The following is a 25743-nucleotide window of genomic DNA, read 5'->3' on the forward strand; positions in this document are numbered from 1 at the left end:
AGTATCTTCTAGTCTCGTAAAAAATATGCAGACATTAAGATTGAGAATGTATATGTTTATATATGTAATGTTTACATACATCTTAATAGTAAGTCAACATTTTGTATATGCTCCTTGTCACAGATGTTTATGTGTAGCTAATCACGTGGTGTCTTTTAATTTTCTTAGACATCGTCCCTGGCCCATCCTAGGGTTGTATCCTGCTTCTCCAGTAATTGGGTGGCTTATATGGAGACTGGAGGATCAGAGGAACCATAGAAACAACTGTAGTGAAAATGTTGGGTGCCCTACCCGGCTGAAATTATTTTCTTTCTCCTTCCTGTCCTTCCCGACCTAGAATTCACTAAGTACACCAAGCTGGCCTTTAATTTAGGCCATCCTCCTGCCTCTGCCTCCCAAGTGCTGTGAGAATAGGTTTAGCGCCATTGCGCAAAACATTTTTATGGACCTTTGTACTTTACAGGGGCTTTCACATCAGTTCCATCATTTCAGGGTCTGTCCATAAGGCCGCTCTTAAGAGTCATTTTAAATAAGGCGAGAAAAAGAATGAAAAATTGATTGTAAATCAAGAGTCTGCATTGGGTCGAGCAGGGTTCCAAGTGCACAAAAGAATAAAAGTTAACTCGGAGAAAAGTCACACGATCTAGGACAGAAGCGTGCGGTGAACAGCGTCCAGAGGTGAAGAAGGTACGCGAGTGGCTGGGCGCTGTGGAGGTGACAGGAGCCACAGCCTGGCCACACACCAGGCGAGCTCCCCAGGGAGTAGACGCGGGTCTGCCCCTCGGCCGTGAGCCTGCGCATGCGCAGCGCGCGCGCGGAGGGTGGGGGATGGGGGGCGGACCCTGGCTGCCTTCTTGGCGCGCGCGGGGTTCCCTCCCGGGCCGCCCACTGGGGTGCGCTGTGCTCCGTTTCCCGCGGCCTCCCGGTGAGGTAACCCGTGGTCCGGGTAGCGGCTGCAGCAGCCGGCAGGCTCCCCCCCTCCCGCCGCCGTGATGCCCAGCGTGCAGCTGCCGCCCAAGGAGAGCGCCCTCTTCAAGCGCGTGCTGGTGAGCGGCGGGCGGCGAGCCACCCGACCTCGGCGCGCCTTGTTTACCTCCGAGCCGGCTCCCCGCCCTCCTCCCGGCGTCCGGGGCCGGCTGGCCCGGCCCCACTGCGGGCGCTTTCCGGAAACTTCCCGGCGGAGGCGCTGGGGTCCCCGGGTGCGGGGGTGCGGGGAACTGAGCCCGCGGTCCTGGGAGCCAGTGCCTCTGTGCGGGACAGTGTGGTGGCCCCCGTTTGGGAACCGACTTTGCCTGGAACTCTTGATTCTAACTCGCCCGAATGATGAGAGCTGCCGAGGCTACTGACCTTGCACATGAGAAATTCTTTGGGTTTACTTGGCTTTGAAGCAAGCCCAGATAATGCCTTGGTCATGGCAGACCTATGCCAAACCAAGAGAGGTTCGGTTTTATTTTGTACATTTTACTTGAGACAGGCTTACTATGTAGCCCTAGCTGGGCTGTATCTCTGTGTGGACAAAGCTAGTCCAGAATTTAGAGAGCTCCGCCTGTTTTCTGCCTCCCGAGTTCTGGGCTAAAAGATATTTGCCACTGCCTGGACAAGTTCTCTCCGGGATGTGTGCCAGAGTATCTGCCACCTTGGCGCCTTCACCGTTTTCCAGGGAGGAGAGATGTGACAAGGCCTTTGTCTTTTCCAGTGTGCCCTGGACGAAGACGTATAAACGAATATGAGTTAATAGCTGCCTTTTCTAGTCGGCCTTTTTGATTTGAAAACGTGGTACTTGCCGAGCAAGCTTTTAGATTGAAGGGTAAATAGATAATCGAGAGCACATGAATAGCAGTTAGATGTTGGTCAGCTTTAAGTAAAACACTAATAGAGTAGTTTATTGCCATCACCTGACAAAAATTTACAGTAGTGGTTCTGATTCAAGCCAGTAGATTGGGGAGTTTATTAATTTTGAGGCAGGGCCTTATTTTTTTTTTCCTTTTTTAAATTTAAGTTAGAAACAAGCTTGTTTCACATGTCAATCCCAGCTCCCTCTGCCTCCCCTTCTCCCCCCTCCCTCCCCACCAGGCCCCCCAGTCCTCCACCCAGCCTCCACTCCAGTCCATTCTGCAGTCCAGTCCATTTTGATAGCTGCTTTAGTATAGGATTGGAAGCAGAATATGGCTGCTTTTGTTACCTGACTGGTCTGTGTACCCTAATCTTAGATTGTGGTTTATCAGGGATATTGTTGTCTCGTTGGGGTATATTATTTGATTATATCCTTCTTCACTTTGATGATACTCTGCTCTAACTATGTTAAAGTTTATAATATGCTAATTGAGACAGTTACATACTCATGCGGTAACCCTAGTGAACTTGGAACTCATTCCTTTGCTTCTGTTGTCATATTTTCTAGAAGCGTCTATTTTGCATATATGGGCAATACATAATGTGGCAGTTTTTGCTTCTGCTGACATCGTGCAATAATAATCTCCAAGTTACTTTCTTTGATTATTTTTCTGATTCACTGATTTTGCTTTTGTCTTGAGAACTCATAGAGTTAGATAGATTGTTCTTCTCTAGCACTATTTATTTGGAGGTATTTGGGGTTAGAAGCCTGTTAAACGACGATTTTATTTCTCTGCATGACTGTTACCTTTTAAATCTGATGCCAGAGTCATGCCTCTTTCTGTTAGGTTGGTCATTTTTGCTGAGCTTTTGCTCTTAATAATAATAGTTGATTTGATTCTGAATTAGGGAGATAAAGCATGTAGGTTTGCTTTACTTAGCATTCTTCTTTTTTTAATTTTTAAATTTAAATTAGAAACAAGGTTGCTTCACATGTCAATCCCAGGTCCCTCTCCCTTTCCCCCTCCCACACACTCCCACCAACCCCCCCCCAATACCCTCTCATTTCCCCAAGGAGGGTGAGGCCCTCTATGGTGGATCTCCAGAGTCTGTCATTTCATCCAGGGCAGGGTCTAGGCCCTCCCACAAGACTCCAGGCTGAGAGAGCATCCTTCACTGTGGGATGGGCACTCAAAATCTATTTGTACACCAGAGATAAATACTACCCAAGGCCTCATAGATTACCTAGGCCTCCTCACTGACACCCACATTCAGGGGTTCTGGGTTAGTCCCATGCTTTCCACACAGCCATCAGTCGGGTCCAAGAGCTCCTCCTTGTTCAGGTCAACTGTTTCTGTGGGTTAAACCAGCCCAGTCTTAACTCCTTTGCTCATCAGTTCTCCCTTTCTGACCCTAGATTCTACATGTGGGTGTCTGCCTCTGCTTCCATCAGTCGCTGGATGAAGGTTCTGTTTCCCAGACTCTCTGGTGAGGCAGGGCCTTATATAGCTCTGGTTGGCCCTGAACTCCAGCCAGAGATGATCTTGAACTCATCTACTGTATTTTTGTAGAGAGTACTGGGATTACAGTTTTGGATACCATATCTAGCCTTGGGATGACTATTTCAAATCTCAATTTGTTATGGATCTTAAAGGTTAGTAGTGTAGCATGCTTTGTAAATAAAGAACAAATAAAAATGTTCACTCCTTTTGTTACTGTAGCTGAATCATTATTTAAAGAACACTTGGTACTCTTCCTCAGTAGTTCCTTCCCACTGTTTTTCTTTGTCAGTTGTCAACTGCACCTCTACAATCAAAATTGGGCCTTACAAAAACATGTTTGTGTGCATGCCTTGGTGTTTGTGCAGAGGTCAGAGGACAACTTGCAGGTTTCCAGGATTAAAGTCAGGTTGTTGGTCTTGGCGCCAAGCATCTTCACTAAGCCATTTCATTGGCCCTATTTTATTGAGACTAGGTTTCAGAGTTTCTCTCTAGCCCATACTGGAGCTCACTGTGTATAATGTAGGCCAGCCTTGAACTCATGGCAGTCCTTTTGTCTCAGCTTCCTAAGGGATGGGATTGATTGTAGGGAGTGAGTCACAGGCCTGGCCACAAGTGTGTTTGTGTGTGTGTGTGTGTGTGTGTGTGTGTGTATCTGTAGAGTAGGTAATGTATGCACATGGTTCAAAATTATTTTCTTCTGTTACTTTTGTCTTCCAACCATTCAGTTCTCTTCCCAGAGCCAGTCAGGAAAATTCATTTTAAATATATTTCAATGAGGACTTTAAATTGTCGCCTCCGTTGGTGCCATTTTGCTTTGAATTTAGGAGGATGGTCTTATTGAGCTGCTCTTATTTGTGTAGCTAAGGAAACCTAGACAAGATTTTCATTCTCCTAGAGCTCACAGATGATAACTAAGACAGGTAGTAAATAAGTAGATGAATAAATAAGAATGCCAGAGACAGCAAATCACAGCACTGTGTAGCAGATGAAACAGTAACGCATAGTACGGGGAGGCAGAGGGTGGGAGTCTGGTAGAGTTAGCATGGTCACGTAGGTGATGTGTGACTTAGATCATAAGTGGTCAAGGGAAGATCAGAGGAAGAGCATTTTAGTTGAAAGGAGCACAGTATGAAGTGGGGGAAAGCTTGGATACCGAGGGATAGGATACTTAGTCTGAACAGTATAATTGATGGGAAAGTGGAAAGATAAAATATGTTCCTGATCAGTGGGAGCTCAGGGAATACTGATGATCACTTAGCCTGGCCTGTGTGATTTGGGATACATGCTTTTTGTGTTAGTGTTAGATGAGTGATAGTCCTTGTAGCTGGACCACAGTTTTCTGCAAAGGTGAATTTGTATGTGAATTCAGAGGCTTACTTTTCCACATTGGTAAAGTGAGATAGTAACACTACTTTAAAGGAATTCTTACAAGAACCAAATAAGATTAGAAAGATGAAAGAGAAGCGCTGGGAAGGTTGTAGAGAGAATGGAATCCTTGCTCATTGTTTTTGGTAATGGTAGTACTGCTGGTACAGAAAACAGTACGTGGGGCAGTGAAATGGCTCAGCAGGTAAAGCCCTTGCCATACAAGTCCAAGGACCAGAGTTCAATCCCTGCAGCCTATGGAAAGGTAGAAGGAGAGAACCAACTTCATAAGTTGTCTTCTGATTGGTACACACCCCCCCAAAACAATATGGAGATTCCTAAGAAAAAATCAAAATACTCATAGAACTACCCTGTAATCCTGCTATTCCACTGTAGGGTATATATCCAAAGGAATTGTAATCAGTATGTTGAAGGGACATCTGTAGGATGTTTACTGCACTATTCAGCACCATTCATGACAGCCAATAAATGGAATCAATCTAAATGTCCTTCAACTGATAAGTGGATAAAACAGTGTGACACATTCAATAGAATAGTAATCAGCCATAAAATGAATGGAAATACAACATTTTCAGCAACATGGGTAGTTAGACATGATATTAAGTAAAATAAGCCAGGCATAGAAAGATAAACACTTCAAGGACTTGAAGGTTCATGTATAACAACAGAGGTTACCAGAGGTGGGTGAGAATGATTGGAGGAAGGCATCAGGAAAAGTTAATCAGCGGGTACCAAGTCATAGTTAGGTGGCTTTAAAATTCTTCATTAAATCCGTGTCAGTGTGTTTGATGATTCTGCATTCATTGAATTTATGCATTTATGTCTTTATATTCTATAACAGTGGAAATGCTGTTTGTCAAGGCATGTATAACTGCACTTAATGCTGTAAATTAATCACATTTTCAACTTTGGAGTTTGAATTTAGAATTTATATGATACAATGAAAGTTGCTTCATTATCCGTTCTATAAAATAACTTTTGCTCCTGATTCTTTTTAGAAATGTTATGAGCAGAAGCAATACAAAAATGGCCTCAAGTTTTGCAAGATGATTATTTCGAACCTGAAATTTGCTGAACATGGAGGTACTGTCTCATCTGTTGCAATGCTGCTTTGGGGGAATGTAATTCTAAAATCAGGCAGGACTTAAAGTGAAGGAATACTCAGATTCTAAGGCTGTGGCTCTATTTAAAGCATAAATGTTCAGCATTTTGTTATGTTTCAAGTGACTCTTATGCTGAGCTAGTTTTACGGTTTAGTGTATGCAGTGTCTTTTAGATGAGAAAGTTGATCCTACTAAGGGACAATTGGATGAGGTAATATGCATGTTAATATCCTTTCCTGAAGTACTTCAGATATCAGAGGGTTTCAGGTTTTGGATTAATTGCTTAGATTAGCAGTTGAACATTCCAATTCAAAAAATCTGAAATCTTAGTTTCAGATCTTGGAGGATTTAGGATTTGGGACTTTTGGATTAGGAATGCTCAGTTTTATAGATAGATTTGTCCATCACTTTGACTAGATAGACTACAGTTTCTTACTTTAGTTACCTGTATATAAAATTAGGCTGTTGGGGAGCTCATGGACCCCAGACTGATAACTGGGAAACCAGCATAGAACTGACCCAGACCCCCTGATCGTGGGTGTCAGTTAGAGGGCCTGGGCAATCTATGGGGCCTCTGGTAGTGGATCAGTATTTATTCCTAGTATGAATGGGCTTTGGAAGCCCATTCCACATAGAGGGATGCTCTCTCAGCCTAGACACATGGGGGAGGACCTAGGCCCTGCTCCAAATGATATGACAGACTTTGAAGATTTCCCATGGAAGGCCTCACTCTCCCTGTGCAATAGAAAGGGGATAGGATAGGGTGTTGGTGGTGGGCAGGGGAGGAGGGGAGAGGGAACTGGGATTGACATGTAAAACAAAATTGTTTCTAATTTACATAAAAAGAAACAAAAATAAAATAAAATTAGGTTGTTATTTGCAGTATAGAATTGTGTGAAGATGTCACATGCGTTTTATTACTTGGTGCCATTTTTTAAATGTATTTCCTTATTTTTAATGTTTGTTTATCACGTGAGCATGTTTGCTGGTTGCATGTAGTCCACAGTGCATGTATGGGGGTGAAAGGACAACTTCTGAGAATTGGTTCTCTTCTACCATGTGGGTCCTGTGGCACTTGGTGGCAGTAAGTCAGGTAGCTGGCCCTTATTACCTCAGCCTCATCCTTTTTTTTCTTTGTACCTTTGGAGCCTGTCCTGGAACTCGCTCTGTAGACCAGGCTGGCCTTGAACTCACAGAGATTTGCTTGCCTCTGCCTCCTAGTGCTGGGTTTAAAGGCGTGCACCACCAGTGTCTGGTTTATTGCTTCATCTTTATATAAATATGTAACTATTGATCCATCATTATGTTGTTGACTTTTTTTGCTCAGTGTTCCTAATAAAGTCTACACTTACTTCTTCATCCTTTTTACTGGTAGGCATTGTTTGTTGAAAGATCAGGTTAGACTTGCGTAATGTAATCCATAATATAACATATCTAATTAAGGTCTTTCAGAGCACTAGACTTGGAGAACTTTTAAAATCATTTAATAGGAAAATGGGCTGATAATATAAGTAAGTTTTCATTTTGCAAAGTTTTAGAAAATGAAAGCTGTTGGGCAGTTAGAGTAGGCAGTTGGATCACTGTGTTGTGAAAAGTGTAATCTACAGAGATCATTTTGAAAATTGCTGTTATTATCTAATTCCTTTGTGGATTTTTCAGAGAAATATTTTATTGTAAATCATCTTTCATTAACTTCCTAACATTTTCTTGGGTTGCTTGTCTGTAGTCCCATATTAGGCTCTCCAAAAACAAACTAATGTTACTAGCTGAAATAGAATTGTTGAAATCAATTTGTTGACAAAAATATCTGTCAGTATTGAATATGGTGATAATGATCATAACGTCTTTTTTTAATAAGTAGACTCATGCTTTTTGTGAAGTATGAACTAGATTATGATTGGTTAGAATTGGTCTCAGTGAGATGGAGCAATATTTAGTGGGCATGGTGCTTGCTGAGTGGTTTCGAAGACCTGCATTCACACATCCAGAGCCATTGTAAAAGCAGCTGTGAAAATGGGTCTGCAATCCTTTTGCCTCCACAGTAAGATGGGAGGTGGAGATGGGAGAACCCTGGAAGCTCATGGACCAGCTAGTTTAGTAAAAAGCAGAGATCTTGCCTTAAAGAAGGTGAACGTTGAGGAACAACTTCTGAGGTTGTTCTCTGACTCCACATGCCTGATACACACTCAGCCTGCACTCACACATGAACACATACGACATATGCAAACATGATTTGGCCTTGTGAAAATATGGAACTACTGTAGTAAATTTAATTCAGGAGGACTCAGATGCCTACTTTGTTAATTTTTTTCATGAGAGTAATACAAATCCCTCTATATAGAGATTTCTAAAGGTAGAAAACATTTTAACAACTCTATTTCTGTCTAAGGCATTTTAGAATGGACTTAGGTTCCTGAATATGGTGCTAATCATTACAGTGTATATCTTTATTTAGGTAGTCACTCTTTTTGTGAGGTATAAGTTAGCTTGTAATAGGTTAAAATCGGTTTCAGTAGGGTAGACAGATGCTTCAAGCAAACATGTGTGATTTTACTTTGTTCCTTTGTGGTGAAGATAAATGCCGGGGCAATAATGTTACTTTGTTTTTGTTGTTTGGTTGGTTGGGTTTTTGTTTGTTTGTTTGTTTGGTTGTTTTCCAAGCCAGAGTCTCTCTGTGGGACCCTGGCTGTCCAGGAACTAGCTCTGTCTGTAGACCAGACTGGTCTCAAGCTCAGAGATCCGCCTGCCTCTGCTTCCTGCGTGCTGGAATTAAAAGTGTCCACCACCATTGTAATAATGGTGCTTTAGATCTCAAGTACTAACAGTGCTGGGAGAATAACTCGCATTTCTCATCGTAAACGAGCTTAAAATTACTTTTCAGAGACTTTGGCTATGAAAGGACTAACACTAAACTGTTTAGGAAAAAGAGAAGAAGCGAATGAATTTGTTCGTAAAAGACTTCGAAGTGATGTCAGGAGTCATGTTTGTATCCTTTTGCCTTAGTTTTTGCAATATCATTTGTATTTTCATTTATTTATCTTTTCTCATTCTCATTTTACAAGTGTTCTGTGAAAAAAATTCTTAGGAGTTTTAATGAAGGTCTATTCCCATTATTCATCGTCTGTGATTAACATTTTGTTCCCTAATCCTTTTTTGAATATTTTAAAGAAAATCTTCATGGAGAGACTGAGATAGAGAGGAGTTCTTTCCTTAAACATTAGCTTATGGCCCAGCGGTGGTGGTGCACGCCTTTAATCCCAGCACTCAGGAGGCAGAGGCAGGAGGATCTCTGTGAGTTCGAGGCAGGGCTGGACTGATAGCCTCCGAAACAATACAGAGAAACCCTGTCTCTTAAAAACCAAAAAAACAAAAACAAAAACAAAAAACAAAAAACAAAAACCCAAAACATTAGCTTACTGATAACTTCTCCATTTCAAATAGTGAGTTTTGAATAATTTTCATGTCTTTAATTTTCTTTTAAAAGTTTTAGAGGAAATTTTAAATTGAAAAGAAACCTATTTTAAAAGAAGCTTGGCTGGCCCTGGAGCTCAGTAGCAGAGCACCTGCCCAGTGTGTGCAACACACCCTGGGTGTGGCCCCGGCACTGGAAAGCTGATAAATGGAAACCAGGTTCTAGTTTGTGTCCGGAAAAACTGGTTCTTTACTTTGATTTCTGTTAACAGAGACTTAGCTATTGCTTCACTGAATCTTTAAACTTATATTTTTCATTGGATAGTATTTCAATGTGTAAACAATATAAAAATCTTTTAAAAGATTGTTGAACATTTTTCATTTTTTCCCTTAGTGTCCTGTGTATCTGACATTGAATTCATTTAGCAGCTGGCTAGTATTCATTTAAGCATGCATAGACTTCCTATTTTCACATATTTTAACTTAGAAGTCTCTCAAAATACTACATGCTTATTTTCCTACCCCAATGCCTACCCCAAAGTGAAGAGAGAGGCTATGTAAGTATAGTAGTTTTTAGTTTTGGACATTTTCCCCCCCTAAGATAAACTAAGGGAATACAACTTAATTTTGTGTTTTTTACTATCACTAATGAATTAAATGGTGGTATATTACTTAGAATTGGATAAATATAAATTTATTTTAGAAGAAAATCACAATTTTTATATAAGTGAATTTTGAGACGTTTGGTTAAAAGAGCAAGGGGATAGAGTATAGAAAAAAGTTATGAGTTATTGCCAGGAATTTTCTAAAAGTTATTTACAAATATGGAAAATTTCAAGCATCTACAAAATGGAAAAAATTGAGTGTTGAACCACTGTGTCCTTATCACCTAGCTTGAACAGTCAAGGCTTGGCTGGTTTCATATTTGCCTATTTCTCACTGACTTTTTCCTCTTGTCTCCAGATCATTTTGAAACAAATTGCAGATAAAATACTGTTGATGTTGTTGCATAGTATATTACAGTGTCTGTGAATGTCTGTATTTCCTTAACTTAATAGGTTGGCATGTATACGGCCTCTTGCAGTGTTCGGATAAGAAGTATGATGAAGCTATTAAGTGTTACCGAAATGCCCTCAGATTAGATAAAGATAATTTGCAAATCTTGAGGGATCTCTCTCTATTACAGATTCAGATGAGAGACCTTGAAGGATATCGAGTAAGTAGATTTCAATGTACTTTTTTAGTACAAAGGTTAATTTTTTTAAGTGATAAGATTAAAGGTGTGTGCCACCACACTAGGCTTAAAGATCAAATTTTTAAAAATATGTGCCTTCAGAATGAAGTAGGCCTAGGGCAAAATGGTGACATTTGATTTGTTAGAATCTGTAGTAGAAGAGGGAAGCCACTTGGACCTTCCTACAGTAAAAGTTACAGGATTTCGTGTTTGAGCATTAAATGAAGCTAAATTGGGGTGACTCAATGGAGAAAGAGTCTTGCTGCCAAGCCTGATGACCTGAGTTCCATCCCTGGGACCTATACTGTGGAAGGAGAGAACAGACTTCTGTAAGTTGTCTTCTGACTCCTCCATGTGTGCTATGGCACATGCATACTTGCTCATACACACACAAGTTTAAAAGAATTGATTATCTTGGTGTGTAGTATTATACTATTATCTTTTTGGTTGGAACAAGTTGATACACTGAATGTAGGTTTGACATTCAGCTTTATTGAAATCTAAACATTAGTTAGCCCTTTTTAAAGGTTAGCAAGTATAAAGTAATGTGGAAAAGATTGCCGTGCACAGGTTTTTTTAGATGCATTTTCCTTTTTAGTTATGTGGCATTGTCTGTGTGTTTGGGCAGATGTATGTTTAGGTACCTGTGGAGGCTAGAAGAAGGCCTTGGATTTCCTGGATCTAGTGTTACAGGCAGTTGTGAGTTGCCCCATGTGGGTACTGGAAATTGAACTTGGATCTTCTACAGAAACAGTGTGTGCCCTTAGCCACTGAGCTATTGTTCCAGCTCAATAAAGAAATCTTTGTGCAGTTCAGATTTTAAAAGACTTAGAGGGTGTACCATCATGTCTGGCTCCCTTAGTTCCCTCCCTCCCTTCCTATCTATGGAATGCTTCGCAAATTTGCATGTCATCCTTGCACAGGGACTATGTTAATCTCTGTATGATTCTAAGTTTTAGTATATGTGCTGCCAAGCATGTCTTAGTTTATTATGTAAAGGAACTATGAACTGTGAGCGGTTCTTTTTAAATAAATCTTTTACTTCTTTTGCTCTCTTCCTGCCATTTACATGTTTACACCTAAGCCCATTATTATATCACCAGATTCAGGGGCTTTGCTGGACTTCATGACATCACTTTTCAAAGTGTGTGTTTGTTTTCTTCAGTAGTGATTGGGTGTGATGGGAATAATTTTCTTGGGGCTGGAGAGATGGCTTGGTGGTTAAGAGCATTTGTTGTTTCTGCAAAGGATCTTTGGGTTCCATTCCCAGCACACACACATGGTGGTTCACACTTGGCTGAAACTGCAGATCTAGGGGATCTTGTGCCTTCTTCTGGCCTCTGCAGGTATATATGTAGTATGTATGTACACATACAGGCAAAGACCTATAATATTATAAAAAATTTTAAAGCCCCCCAAAATATTTATCTTCAAGAATGAGGCATAGGAATTCAGAATATTGGCAAGACAATGGCTGTTGAACTGACTTATGAAATAGAGTAAGTGGTGGTACACACCTTTAATCCCAGCATTAAGGAGGCAGAGGAAGGTGGATCTATGTGAGTTTGAGACCAAGCCTGGTCTACAAGATCTCGTTCCAGGACAGCCTCCAAAGCCACAGAGAAACCCTGTCTCCAAAAACCAAAAACCAAAAAAAAAAAAAAAAAAAAAAATCAGATTGTGAAAGCAAAGCAGCTGTGGAACTACAGATATTGGGTGTCTTAGGGTGGCTATTGCTGTGATGAAACACCGTGACCAAAGCAGCTTGGGATGGAAAGGGTTTCTTTGGCTCACATGTCCACGTCACTGTTCATCATTGAAAAAGTAAGGAGAGGAAGCAGGAGCAGATACAAAGGCTATGGAGGGTGCTGCTTACTGGCTTGCCTCTCATGGCTCGCACAGCCTGCTTTCTTAGGAACACAGGATGGTACCATCCACAATGGGATGGCCCCCACCCCATTAATTACTAATTAAGAAAATGGCCTACAGCCCAGTCTTTTTTTTAAAATCTTTTTTTAATTTAAATTAGAAACAAGCTTGCTTGACATGTCAATCCCAGCTCCCTCTCCCTCCCCTCCTCCCCTGCCTCCCCATCAACCCCCCCAGTCCCTCACCCAATCCCCACTCCACTCCCCAGGGAGGGTGAGACCCTCCATGGGGGATCTCCAGAGTCTGTCATTTCATCCAGGACAGGGCCTAGGCCCTCCCCCATGTTTCCAGGCTGAGAGAAAGTCCCTCAATGTGGGATGGGCACCCAAAGTCCATTTGTATGCCAGGGATAAATAACTGATCTACTACTACCCAAGGCCTCATATATTGCCTAGGCCTCCTCACTGATACCCACATTCAGGGGGTCTGGATCAGTCCTATGCTGGCCTCTCAGCCATCACTCTGGGGTCCAAGATCTCCCCCCCTTGTTCAGGTCAGCGTTCTCTGTGCATTTCACCAGCCTGGTCTTGATCCCTTTGCTCATCTCTCCTCCCTCTCTGCCACTGGGTTCCAGGAGTTCAATTCAGTGTTTACCTGTGGGTGTCTGCTTCCTTCAGCCACTGGATGAAGGTTCTAGGATGGCATATAATGTAGTCTTCAAACTCATAATCAGGGAGGGGCATTTAAGGTAGTCTCTCCACTATTGCTTAGTTTGCCAGTTGGTGTCATCCTTTTTGGTTGAGGCGGAGTTTCTCTGATGCTGTGGTTTTGGAGGCTGTCCTGGAACTAGCTCTTGTAGACCAGGCTGGTCTCGAACTCACAAGAGATTCACCTGCCTCTGCCTCCTGAGTGCTGGGATTAAAGGCGAGCGCCACCACCGCCCGGCTTTGTGTCATCTTTGTAGATCTCTGGACATCTCACTAGTGCCAGATCTCTCCTCAAACCTATAATGACTCCCTCTATTATGGTATCTCTCATCCTGCTCTCCTCTATTCTTCTCCTGACTGAACCTTCCTGCTCCCCCATGTCTTCCTCTCCCCTCCTCTTCTCCCCCTCTCTTTTTCCTGACTCCCTCTCCCCTCTCCCCATGCTCCTAATCCGCTCAGGAGATCTTGCCCCATTCCCCTTCTGTGGGGTACCATACATATCTCTCCTAGGGTCCTCCCTGTTTCCCAGACTCTCTGGCAGTGGGATTGTAGGCTACAGCCCAATTTTATGGAGCCGTTTTCTTAATTGTGGTTTCCTTCTTTCGGATGACTTTAGCTTGTGTCAAGTTGACATAAAGCTGTCCATCCCACTGATGATGTCAAAGAGCAAAAGTAGAGGTGAGGTGTGACCAGGCTGAAATGTTGGAGGCCAAGAAGCAGTGGCCAGAGGATGAGATACCTGAATTTGATTTCTGGGTTGGATAAAGGTTTAGTGGGGTGTGGATGTCCACGTGGGTCCCTGAAATGGGTAGAAATCATTGAAGATAGGACATTCTGCAGCTAAGAAGATGGGCTATTAGATTAGTAACTATTACTAACTTGCCCATATCAGTATTGAGTTTGCCAGAGGAAACAATCTTGACTCGTACATTAATGGAGTGAGTGACAGAAACAAGAGTGAAAGTAAGATGAAGTGATGAAACTTGGTGTTCTTTAAGAGGGGACCAGACACAGCTGAGAGGACCTGAGAAGGATGGCCTCCCCTGGCTCCTCTTGCAGCCATGGAATAGGTTCAACAAAGTTAAATAGACATTTTTCTAGACTTCCTTATAGTTTACCCTCTCAGTGAGACTCTGTGTCTGAAAGCAGTGGTGCTCCTGAAAACATGTAAAACAATGCAAATCAGCTAATTTCCTATAGTTTGAAAAATCTAGTATAAAAAAACTTAATTCTGTAAGATATTTTATCCAAAGACATTTTTATTATATATAGATAGTTTTTACAAGGTACCAAAGACATGAGCCTCACAGTGTAGTTAGTTCATAGTGACAGCCTCACAGCGAACATTATTAAAAGGCATTAATGTAACTAATACAGAGACTTAATTTAGATGAGAAAGGTAACTCAATGTTTTATCATGTTTTGGAACTCATACTTGTTTATTAAATTAATTACAGTGTTACTAAAGATTATTAAAATTCAGATGAAATGTAGACATTTTAGATAAAGAATTTTAAAAGAGAAAAAACATTTTTCCCCAAAGGAGAACACATACCAGCTTCTTTAGTTGCGCCCAACACAGCATGCTTCCTGGATTGGATATGCCTTTGCGTACCATTTACTGAAAGATTACGATATGGCGCTAAAATTACTAGAAGAATTTAGACAAACACAGCAAGTAAGAACTTCACTTTAACATTTTCTTCTACTGAAATAGTTAACTTTTAGCTTTAAATTTCATAGAATACTATGAAAAAAACTTGAAAAATATTTTAATAGCGACAAAAAGTTAAAATGTGCTAGGCGTTGGTGGCACATGCCTTTAATCCCATCACTTGGGAGGCAGAGGCACGGATCTCTGCGAGTTTGAGACCAGCCTGGTCTACAAGAGCTAGTTCCAGGACAGCCTCCAAAGCCATAGAGAAACCCTGCCTTGAAAAAAAAAGGTTAAAATGTAGTCTTCATAATATAAAATAAACTATATTTAGATATGATGAATAATTTTGAGACCAGCCTAGTTTACAAATTCAATTCTAGGACAGCCAGGGTTGTTACACAGATAAATGCTGTCTTCAAAACAGAAGTAAGGGAGAAATGGGTTAAGTTTGGTTCACAATTCCAGGTTACAGTCTATGGAGTGAAGTCAAGGCAGCAAGAACTTGAGCATCTAGTCACATCAGTAGTCAAGAGCAGGAAGAAAATAACACATGCATTCATGTCTTTAGCTTGCTTTTTTCACTCTGTAATACAGAGTAGGACTCCAAGCCCAGGGAAGGGGGATCCTCTCACATCAATTGAGATAATGTCCTTCAGACACACCCAAAGACTAATCTGATAAATAATCCTCATTGTGACTCTCTTCCCAGGTGGTTCTAGATTATGTCAAGTTGACAAAAAACTTCTCAGGGTATGGTGGCATATGCCTTTAATTACAGCAAGGCAGAGGCAGACAGATCTCTCTGAGTTTTAGATTAGCTTGGTCTATGTAGTGAGACCTGGTGTCAAAATGAAACCACCACTAACAAAAGACACACACACACACACACACACACACACACACACACACACACACACACAACATCATCATCATCATCCCTGGGCAAAAGTGATACTGGTCTGTAGTTTTCTTTTGATGCCTGTGCCTTTTGCTATCAGGGTAATACTGGCCTCATGGAATAAATCTCAAAGGCTTTGCTCCTGTTCTGTTTTGAAAGACTTTAGGAAGAATTGGAACTAATTCTGTAAATATCTCATAGAATGCGCTGTGCTGCCATCTAATCCTGGTCTTCCTGCGAAGTTTATTGTCAATTTATTCTCTGTTGCAACTCAAAATTTTTTGTATCTTCAGTCAGTTTTTATAAAAGCTTTTATACTTGTAGGAATTAGTTCATTTTATCTTAATTTTTCCCATTTATTTTTTATGATATTTTAATCTTCTTAAAAATATATCACAACTGTGGTACTGTTCTTTAACTTCTGATTTTAATAACTGGTTTGTTTGTTTTTCCCCCTGGTGATTGTAGGTTAAGTTAGTGATTTTGTTGATTTAATCAAAACACTTGTAGTTTGTTGACTTTTTTTCTCTGGGTGTGTTGGACCATGGTTTCTGTAGCCCGGTCTGACTTTGAATTCCTGGCAATCCAGTTGGCTTCTGAGTACTGGGATAACAGACACTCTCTTGTTGTCTTTTCTGTTGTTTTTTTTTCACGTAGCCCATGCTAGTCTTGTAGTTGCTATGTAGCTGAGGCTGATCTTCCTGCTTCCACTCACCAAGTGCTGGCATTACAAGTGTATTACACTCTGCCCTGCTTCACAGTATTCTCTTGAGTAAACTTTGTATAAAACTTTGCTAAACTCCTTTATTAGTTCTGTTTTTCCTTTAAAAATTTTTGGCAGCCAGGCGGTGGTGGCGCACGCTTTTAATCCCAGCACTCGGGAGGCAGAGGCAGGCGGATCTCTGTGAGTTCGAGGCCGGGCTGGACCGATAGCCTCCGAAACAATACAGAGAAACCCTGTCTCGTAAAAACCAAAAAAAAAAAAAAAGAATTTTTGGCAGATTTCTTAGAATGTTACCCCATTTTTATATCTGGATATCAGATCTGTTCATCTCTTTTCTTGGCCATATATACCTATTTTACTTTAAAGACAGAATTAATTATTTATTAACCTATTTTTAACTGCTTCTGAATTAAGTCTGTGCAGATGGGTCCTGAGTAAAAAATTAGAGATCTGTAACTAATTTATATAGCTACACAAAGGAGATGATTTGTTGTTTTCTTTCCGGTTCCTCCTGACAAAATAGATTATGAGTATAGTGAATTTATCCTATATCAGAATCAAGTGATGAGAGAGGCAGGCTTATTTCAAGAATCTTTGGAACATATAGAAACATACGAGAAGCAGATACGTGATAAACTTTTGGTGGAAGAAATTAAGGGTAAGTTGACTTTTTTTTTTAATGGTGCTTTAAATTTTGTCTTAACACTGTGTATTTGGTGAGCATCTAAGCCCTTGCTACTAAACCATTAATAATTTTTTTTTTTTTTGGTTTTTCGAGACAGGGTTTCTCTGTGGCTTTGGAGGCTGTCCTGGAACTCACTCTGTAGACCAGGCTGGTCTCGAACTCACAGAGATCCGCCTGCCTCTGCCTCCCGAGTGCTAGGATTAAAGGCGTGCGCCACCAACGCCCGGCTAAACCATTAATAATTTAATCCCCATGACATCCTTTTGATGAGCTGGGGAGCTGCTGTCCTCTTGTTAATATATAGCACTTTCTGATTTGGGTTTTTATTTCATTTAATGTGTAAAGTGTTTTGCATGCATGTATGTTATGTGTACTGTGTGCAAGCCTGGTGCCTTCAAAAGCCAGAAGGTGTTTGATCTTCCAGAACTGGAGTTACTGATGGTTGTGAGCTGCCATGTGGATGCTGGAAATTGAACCCAGGTCATCTCCAAGGGCAGCTTGTGCTTTTAACCACTGAGCCCATCTCTCCAGCCTTTAGTTGTTTTTTCTTTGTGTAAGATTTGTTTTTCTTATTTTTAACTGTGTGTGTGTGTGTGTGTGTGTGTGTGTATCTGTATGTGGTATGTATATAGATGAATGTAGCTGTCAGGGATGCAGGAGGCATTGGAATCCCTGAAGCTGGAATTATAGATGGTTGTAAGCTGCTCTCTCAGATTCTCTGCAAGAGCAATGCATGCTCTTAAGCACTAAGCCATATTTTTAGTACCTGACTTAGTATTCTATTGTAATTAACATTAATATAAGTATTAACAACACTGTTTTTAAAATTATCAATAAAATATAATTATTCAGTTTCTTGTTCCACTGTCTGTAAATGCTGGAAGCAAAAGAAAAAGGCAATTATTTTTCCTTCCTGGTGTGTTATTGCTTTTTTTGTGATTAAATCTTAATACTCTCAGGCAACTGTTTCTCTCTGGCTTTCTTTGTCTTATAGCATTATTACAAAGTAAGTAGGATACAGTGACATTTATTTCATTAAAACAAAACAAAACAAAAAACAAAAAAAATTTACCTGGGATGCGGGGCAGGAGGCACAAGCAACTCCAAGGTATCAGGAAAAGAAAGACCAGATGTCCAGCTGTTTGTACTAAGAAGTGTCTTTATTTTGCAAGTGCTAAGAGGTCTCTGTCTTATAGGAGGGAACAGTCTTATATATAGTCTTACAACACAGTAGAAAAACCCCAGGTGGAAGAGAGCGTGTTTTCCTCGTGCTAGATGTTGATATCAGTGGGGCAATGCGGGGGCAGTAAGCCAGGACTAGAAAACAGGATGCACCTGTGGCTATCAGCTGACAACTCAGAGACCCTGTGGGGGCTAGGCCCCAACACTGGGAGGTAGTGGTTTGCACGCCTTTAATCCCAGCACTCAGGAAGCAGAGGCAGATGGATCTCTTCTGTGAGTTCTAGGACAGGCGAGGCTACACAAAGAAATCCTCTCTAGAAAACACACACACATACACACACACACGCACACACACACACACACGCACACACACACACACACACACATTCTCTCTCTCTCTCTCTCTTTCTCTCTCGCATTATCACATTCATGTATTTTGGTAGCAAGAATTTGGGGAACGCTAATCTTGAATAAATAGTTATCTCATGGAGGTGAGCTATGATACTATTTTTCCAGTGAACCTTGTAGGCCCATTTGATATTTAGACAGTTATATAATAGGGAAGTTATTTGGTTGGCTAATATGTAGTTGTGCAGGAGTTAGGGCATGTTTATTGTTTCTCTGTTACCCAACAGTTATGTCTGTCCATTTTATATCAGATCTAATTACTTGCTCAAGTTCACAAAGTTGGTATGTGTGAAATAATTACACCTATTTTAGAATTTGGTTATATAAAACAAAAATATGAATAAATTATATACCACCTACCCCAGTATGGTGAATGTTAAATAATATTATAAAGATACTCCAAAGCTTTATTAGTTTGTAATTGGTTCCTTGGGGAATGGGAAATAATTGGGAATTGGTGTACACATTTAAGAAAATGTATGGTATACACATTTAAGAAAAGCCTCTTTTACCTCAGTTTAAGTGTACTTCTCATTGTATCTGAGGGTTTTAGTGTCTTGTTTCCCAGACTCTTAGGCAGTTTTTGTGACTTATTAAAAAGATTTGAACCTTAAAGATGACTCACATGTGAACATGGCTTATGAAATAATGTTTAGTTGTATAATTGTGCTGAGTTAGCTTACACAATTTTAATCCAGAAAAGAAACCAAGAGAACAGACAGTTAATACACGAACTGTTAAAGGAAGACACATTTAAATCTTACAGTAAGAAGGTTGGCCTGTTCATTTGTGTAGGCTTTTGTTGTCTCCAGGAGGTTATAAAAATATGTATAATGAAAAGATACTTTCTTTTTACTAAGAAGTTAGTATCTATATGTATATTTAGGGAATGGGAAGGAGACAAAAATGAATATGGTTCATTTGTGAAGATAAACTCTACATTAACCTATGTTTAGTTATATAAACTGTATATAACAAGGCCAAAAGAAAGCATGTAAAATTGGAGTTTTTGTAAAATATTCATTCACCAGTAAGGCATAGAGAATTCTCTTGGGTCAGAAAACTAATGTTTAAGCAAAATGAATGTGATTTTAAACTTAATTTTAGGGGAAATGCTGTTGAAATTGGGAAGATTAAATGAAGCCAGTGAAGTATTCAAAAACTTGATTGATCGGAATGCAGAAAATTGATGTTATTATGAAAGCTTGGAGAAGGCATTGCAACTCCGTATGTAATGATTTTCCCTTCTTCCTTAACTAGCTTTTAAAGTATGATAAAATGAAAGTTAAAATCATCCTTGAGAATAGATAATTTTAGCATTAACAGTTGTTTTTCCATGTAGTAAAGTTACTGATTAAATATGGGCATGAGCTGGGCAGTGGTGGTGCACACTTGTAGTTCCAGCACTTGGGAGGCAGAGGCAGGAGGATCTCTGTGAGTTCCAGTCCAGCCTGGTCTACAGAGCAAGTTCTAGGATTCCAAAGCTACACAGAGAAAAAAAAAAAAAGAAAATCAACTAAAATACTTATACTTAATAATAATACTATTAGATGATTTTAAGTTTCTTTACCCATTTAAAATCTTTTATTCATATTAGGGTTTGTATTAGGGTTCTCTAGAGGAACAAAACTGATAGAATGAATATGTGTTTATGTATAAAGGCTTACATGTATGTAGAGAGACTTACAGACTGTGGTCCAGCGTTCAACAGTGGCTGTCTTCTGATAAAGTCCAGAAATCCAGTAGTTGTTCAGTCCACAGGCTATATTTCAGCTGGTCTTCAGTACACATCGGAATCCTGAAGGAATAGGCTCTAATATCAGTGAAGGAAGGAGAGTGAGGGCCATTTAAAATCTTAACAAACAAGGCTAACTAGATTCAGGCATGGTGATGCTTGCGTATAATCCCAGGAAGCTGAGTTCGAGGCCAGCTTGAGTTACATATTAAGACCCTGTTTAAAAAGCAAATACAGGTCTTGGGGGAGGCCTCTATATGTAAAGTGCTTTCTAGGGAAGTGTAAGGATCTGAGTTCAGATGTCCAGAACTCATGTAAATCAAGACTTAGTAATGTGCGTTTGTTATCTCTGGAAGCTTGTGGGCCAGGTAGCCTAGTGTATCCAGCAGTGAGCAGTAGACCCTGTCACAAAACAAGGTAGAGGGTGAGAGCTGACACCAGAGATTGTCATCTGTCCACCATGCACATGCCTGCACTTACATGTGTGAACATGAAGAAACAAACATATATACACGTCACTCAGACACATGCACACAAAACACAGAAAAGCTAGCTAGAGAGATGAAGAAAATGACTTGTTTCCTTTCTGGAAAACAACATAGTTATTTAATATTAGTACATCATGACAGGTCTGTTATCTTCAACCTTTAAATATAAGAATTGAGTGAAAGAATACTCAGAGGTTATTAAGTGTAGAGCAACAATAGAAAAATCACTCTTAATTTCAGGCAAAGTCAATTTGTGTAAAGTGGAAATGTGTATCTTGAAATTAGATAACCATGACAATTTTCAGAGTATTATTCCAGATTTTCTCTAATACTTTCAGAATTAAATGTTTGCAGGAGCAGTTGTTACTCCTAAAGTCATATATATCTATATGCATATATATTATTTTATTTATTTATTGAGGCAAGGTCTTATAGCTTAGGCTGGCTTTGAACTTGGTATGCAACAGATTGACCTTGAACTCCTTATTTTCTTCCTATATCGAGTGCTGGGATTATAGGCACACACCACCAGGCCCGACTTAATGTCTGAAATAGTTGTAACGTTTTTTTTTTCTTAAATATTTCTTTTTAGAAAAATGATTAAAATATTGACTAAATATTGTTTGAAAAAACAAGGCAGAAGTTGAATGTATTCAGTTTGGAAATATAAAGTAACTATGACTTTTGTCTTTAAATTATTAGTTACTATTTGTCAACTATTACTTGACAAAAATAAGTTACAGAAAGGAAGGTTTGTTTTGACTCATCATAGGCATGGGAGTGGGACAGTGACAGGAAGCAGAGGTGATTTAATTCAGGTGCTTGGCTTGTTTTCTCAGTTTCTCTCATTCTACCCTTGGATTCCAACCCATGGGACGAGCTACCCATATTCTGAATGGATCTTCCCTCTTCTGTTTAATCTCAGCAGACATTCCCTTAAAGCCAGACCCAGAAGTTCTGATTAGATGAATTCAAGTCCATTCAAGTTGACAGTCCTTAAATGTTTTAGTAAAATAAGTACCATATTTTACATTTTAAGGTGTTTGATAGTATAAAATGTTGATTTTAAAACTACTTAACACTACTCATCTTTTTAGATTCTTTGAGAGTTCCCCCCATGGTAACTTCTAGATCTCCAACCTGCGACTTCAAGTAGGACATTAAAATAGTATTGTCTTGACTTAATACTAATTTAACTACATATATAAGATTTGTTTTTTTCTGGAATGCAACACAGAACTATCTTGTTTTTAAAATACAGTTTGTTATTCTAAAACTAGGAACTTCAGAACTTTAAAAAAATATAACCAGTAGCTTTCATTATATATTTTAGGTAAAGGTCTTTTAATACTCTTTGAAGTCTCTAAATTGTTAACAGAATGTAAAAAGCCTATTTTTCAGATACCCCCATTTTAAAAATCCAACCACTTTGGTACTACAAAGCATAGTACTGGGGAAAGGCATAAATCTACATAAAAAAAATCCCTCATTACCTTTTGAACTAGTCTTGTTTGTTTGTTTGGTTTTCAAGACAGGGTTTCTCTGTGTATCCCTGCCTGTTCTGGAACTTACTCTGTAGATCAGGCTGGCCTCAAACTCACAGAGATCCACCTGCTTCTGCCTCCCGAGTGCTGGGGTTCAAGGTGTGTGCCATCACTGTCTGGTTTACAGTCTTTATAATTTTGATACACAATTCAGTTACTGTGAAGATACCTTGTTTGCATTAACTAAGGGTTATTTATTTATTTGTTTATTTATTTATTTATTAGCAGTACCTCTCTGTGTAGCTTTGGCTATACTGGAACTCCTGTGTAGACCAAAACTAACCATGAAATCAAAGATACAAACTGCCTCTGCCTCCCCACTGCTGGGATTAAAGGTGTATGCCACCATGCTACAGATTATTCTTAAAATTATGTTATTGTAATCTGAATTGTGATCCACTTAAAACCTTATAATTTAAATAGTTTTGTTTACTTTTTCCTTAAAATATCTGATTGCTTGTGTACAGTAGTGTCTATAAATTATGCAGGAACTACACTGATACTATTCTGGATATAGTATGTCATTCTCATGTGAATTTTCTTTATGGTCCTAGAAAGTTAAAGATTCTTGGATGGGACCTATTATTTTATTGGGGAGAAATAATTGCCACTTTAAAAAGTATGTTTTGTGTCAGGCATTGGTGGCACATGCCTTTAATCCCAGCACTCATGAGGCAGAGGCAGGAGGATCTCTGTGAGTTCAAGGCCAGCCTGGTCTACAGAGCGAGTTCCAGGACAGCCTCCAAAACAATACAGAAAAAGCCTGTCTTGAAAAACCAAAAAAAAAATCTGTTTTGTTTTTTTCTTTTAGATTGACCTATATTTTATGTATATGGATGTTTGTCTGCATGTATTTGTGTTGTGTATCATGTGTGTGCCTGGTACAGAGGCTGGAATAGGATGTTTGATCCTCTAGAGTATAATTACAGACCACCATGTAGATGCTGGGGACTAAACCCAGATCCTTTGCAAGAGTATCAAATACTCTTAAGGGCTGGACCAAACTTCTTATACTTTTTTTTTTAGTTTCATTGAAGATTTCAAGTGTCAAAGTAGTTAAGAAATATAGTTCATTTTTAAGTTAAAACACTTATAGCCACAATCCTAAAACTGCTATTCAAGTTTAATAGGTTTTGTAGACTCTTAGGGGAGGCTCCATTAGTTTAGAGTATTTATATAACATATATTATAAGCAATATGTTATAAAATGATTCTCTTTTTCATGATTTGAGAGCTAAAGGATAGAAGAGAAATGCATCTTTGTCTAACTTGATGTAAGTTTGTAGAATCCAGTGAAGAAAGGACTGCTGGGTTCCCCCTAGAGATATGGTTTAAAAGGATGATTTTAAGATATGGCACATGGCTGTAATCCTAGCATTCGGAAAGACAGAGGCAGGTGGATCTCTATGAATTCAAGGGCTGAACACATACACACACACACACACACACACACACACGATGATGATACACAAAGGATGGTTTCCTGATTATAGCATTTTTACCACTACAGTTTTAAATGTAATTTTTGGCAAAATTTGATTCTGATGATGTAATTTTTGTGTTAAAGGGTATTACTGTTTGGGATAGTAGTTATGACACTATACTCTCACACATATTTTCTGACACTAGGTTCTTTAGATGAGAGGCTTCCGATTTGCAAAGAAATTAGTAGGCAGCATCCCAGAGCAGTTTCACCAAGAAGATTGCCTTTGAATCTTGTCCCAGGTAATATTAGGATGTCTTTAGTAATGTTAATAGTTCTTTTGAAATTAATGGGTACCAGTTATGTTTTAAATTTTTTCTTCCTGTTCTTGTGTGTGTGTGTGTGTGTGTGTGTGTGTGTGTGTGTCTTATGAATAAAAGTGGTCAGTTTTATTGCAAGCCAATTTGTCATCAAGTCCACTGGAATGCCTTTGGTCACTACCAATCAATGGTTAATCCCAGTGTAAAGGGACTTAGAAATGCCATTTCTTCTTAAATGAAACTGTGTTGAGGCTGTAAAATGATGTTACAGTGTATGAAGTGTTGTTGCTAGAATGAAGAAAGAATAGGGAGCATGATACAGTCTTTTCACTGTGCTGAGGGTGCTTTCATTATGGTTTACTCCAGCGTGTGCTTTGACTCTCTTGGCTTCTGTTGGTGAGTATGTCTCTAGTCTTCCTATATTTTGGTAAATTATTTGATACCCTCCAGTAAACTGACCAGTCAGATAATATGAAACCAAAGGTATGCATGGAAGAGAGAACTGGGCACAAGAGGAAGCTGTCAAATAGCATCAGTGGACAGTTGTTTCCTTAATACCTGAAGGTTTCCAAATTCTGATTCATACATCTCTGTAAAATTGCAGTTCTCTCATCCAAGACATTGTAGGGAACATTGATCACTAATGTAATATGATTTTAGGAATCAATTTATAAAGAATAAGTGCAATTTTTAGAATATAAAAAGTGATCAGTTATGAATTTTACTATATAAATAAGAACCATGCTTCAATATATAGTTCAGTAGTAGTTTTAAATATTGTAAGCTATATGTATAAAAAGATTTTCGGACCGATAGCCTCCAAAACAATACAGAGAAACCCGTCTCATAAAAAAAGGCAGTTATATTTAGAAGATAAAATTTCTAAGAATTTCTGGGTGTTGGTGGTGCACACCTTTAATCCCAGCACTCATGAGGCAGAGGCAGGTGGATCTCTGTGAGTTCGAGGCCAGCCTGGTCTACAGAGCTAGTTCCAGGACAGCCTCCAAAACAATGCAGAGAAACCCTGTCTCGAAAAACAAAACAAAACAAAACAAATTTCTTAGAACTGACAAATTACAGATGAGATATTGTGATTTATGTGGTAATATTTTCAGGTTTTCTCTTTGTAGGGTATATATTTCAAGGAAAGAGCTGTGAGCCCTTTGTGTCCTTCAGTGTTGGTTAAAAAAGCACCATTCCTCTGAAATCCTCAGTATTAGTTTTTTGTTGTTGTTGTTTGCTATGACAGAAATACCTGAGATGAACAGCTGCAAAGGGGAAAGGTCTATTTTTCTTTGTTTAGTCCATGGTTCCATTGTTCCTGGACTCGTGCTGAAGCAGAATGTTAGCTGTAGATGCATATAGCTGTCAGATGACAGGAATGACAGTATTTATAGTGACTAAGAGACCCCAGATACCGTTTACTACTCTCCACTTGTTTGAGCTGTGCCGTAATGCTCTTGATACCAGTTGATGTAGTCTCGGTTTACATGAAGAAACTGGGCTTAGCACATAGGTTATTTGTTCAAGGGCACACACAAAGTAGAAGCAGACATTCTTTTAGCAACAGCCTCTTAATGAGGACGTACTGGGAAAATAGGATCTTTGAAACTACTTTTGGTGTTAAGGACATT

General features: G+C 39.6%; 1 protein-coding gene and 1 pseudogene across 1 annotated transcript in view; one reads left to right on the top strand and one right to left on the bottom strand.

The window, feature by feature from the left end:
- Positions 1-849: 849 nt before the first annotated feature.
- The window catches only part of Naa16 (N-alpha-acetyltransferase 16, NatA auxiliary subunit), a 50979-nt gene continuing 26085 nt past the window's right edge, over positions 850-25743 (top strand). The window contains 8 exon segments of the mRNA XM_021227665.2: positions 850-1046; positions 5720-5804; positions 8706-8810; positions 10294-10451; positions 14589-14722; positions 16828-16982; positions 19707-19826; positions 23996-24091. Coding sequence (XP_021083324.1) covers positions 993-1046; positions 5720-5804; positions 8706-8810; positions 10294-10451; positions 14589-14722; positions 16828-16982; positions 19707-19826; positions 23996-24091 — 907 coding nt within the window. The 5' untranslated portion in view covers positions 850-992.
- Positions 11348-11447, bottom strand: LOC121138792 (annotated as a pseudogene).

This window comes from Mesocricetus auratus, unplaced genomic scaffold (assembly GCF_017639785.1).
Source record: "Mesocricetus auratus isolate SY011 unplaced genomic scaffold, BCM_Maur_2.0 Super-Scaffold_2245, whole genome shotgun sequence".
Classification (NCBI taxonomy): Eukaryota; Metazoa; Chordata; class Mammalia; order Rodentia; family Cricetidae; genus Mesocricetus; species Mesocricetus auratus.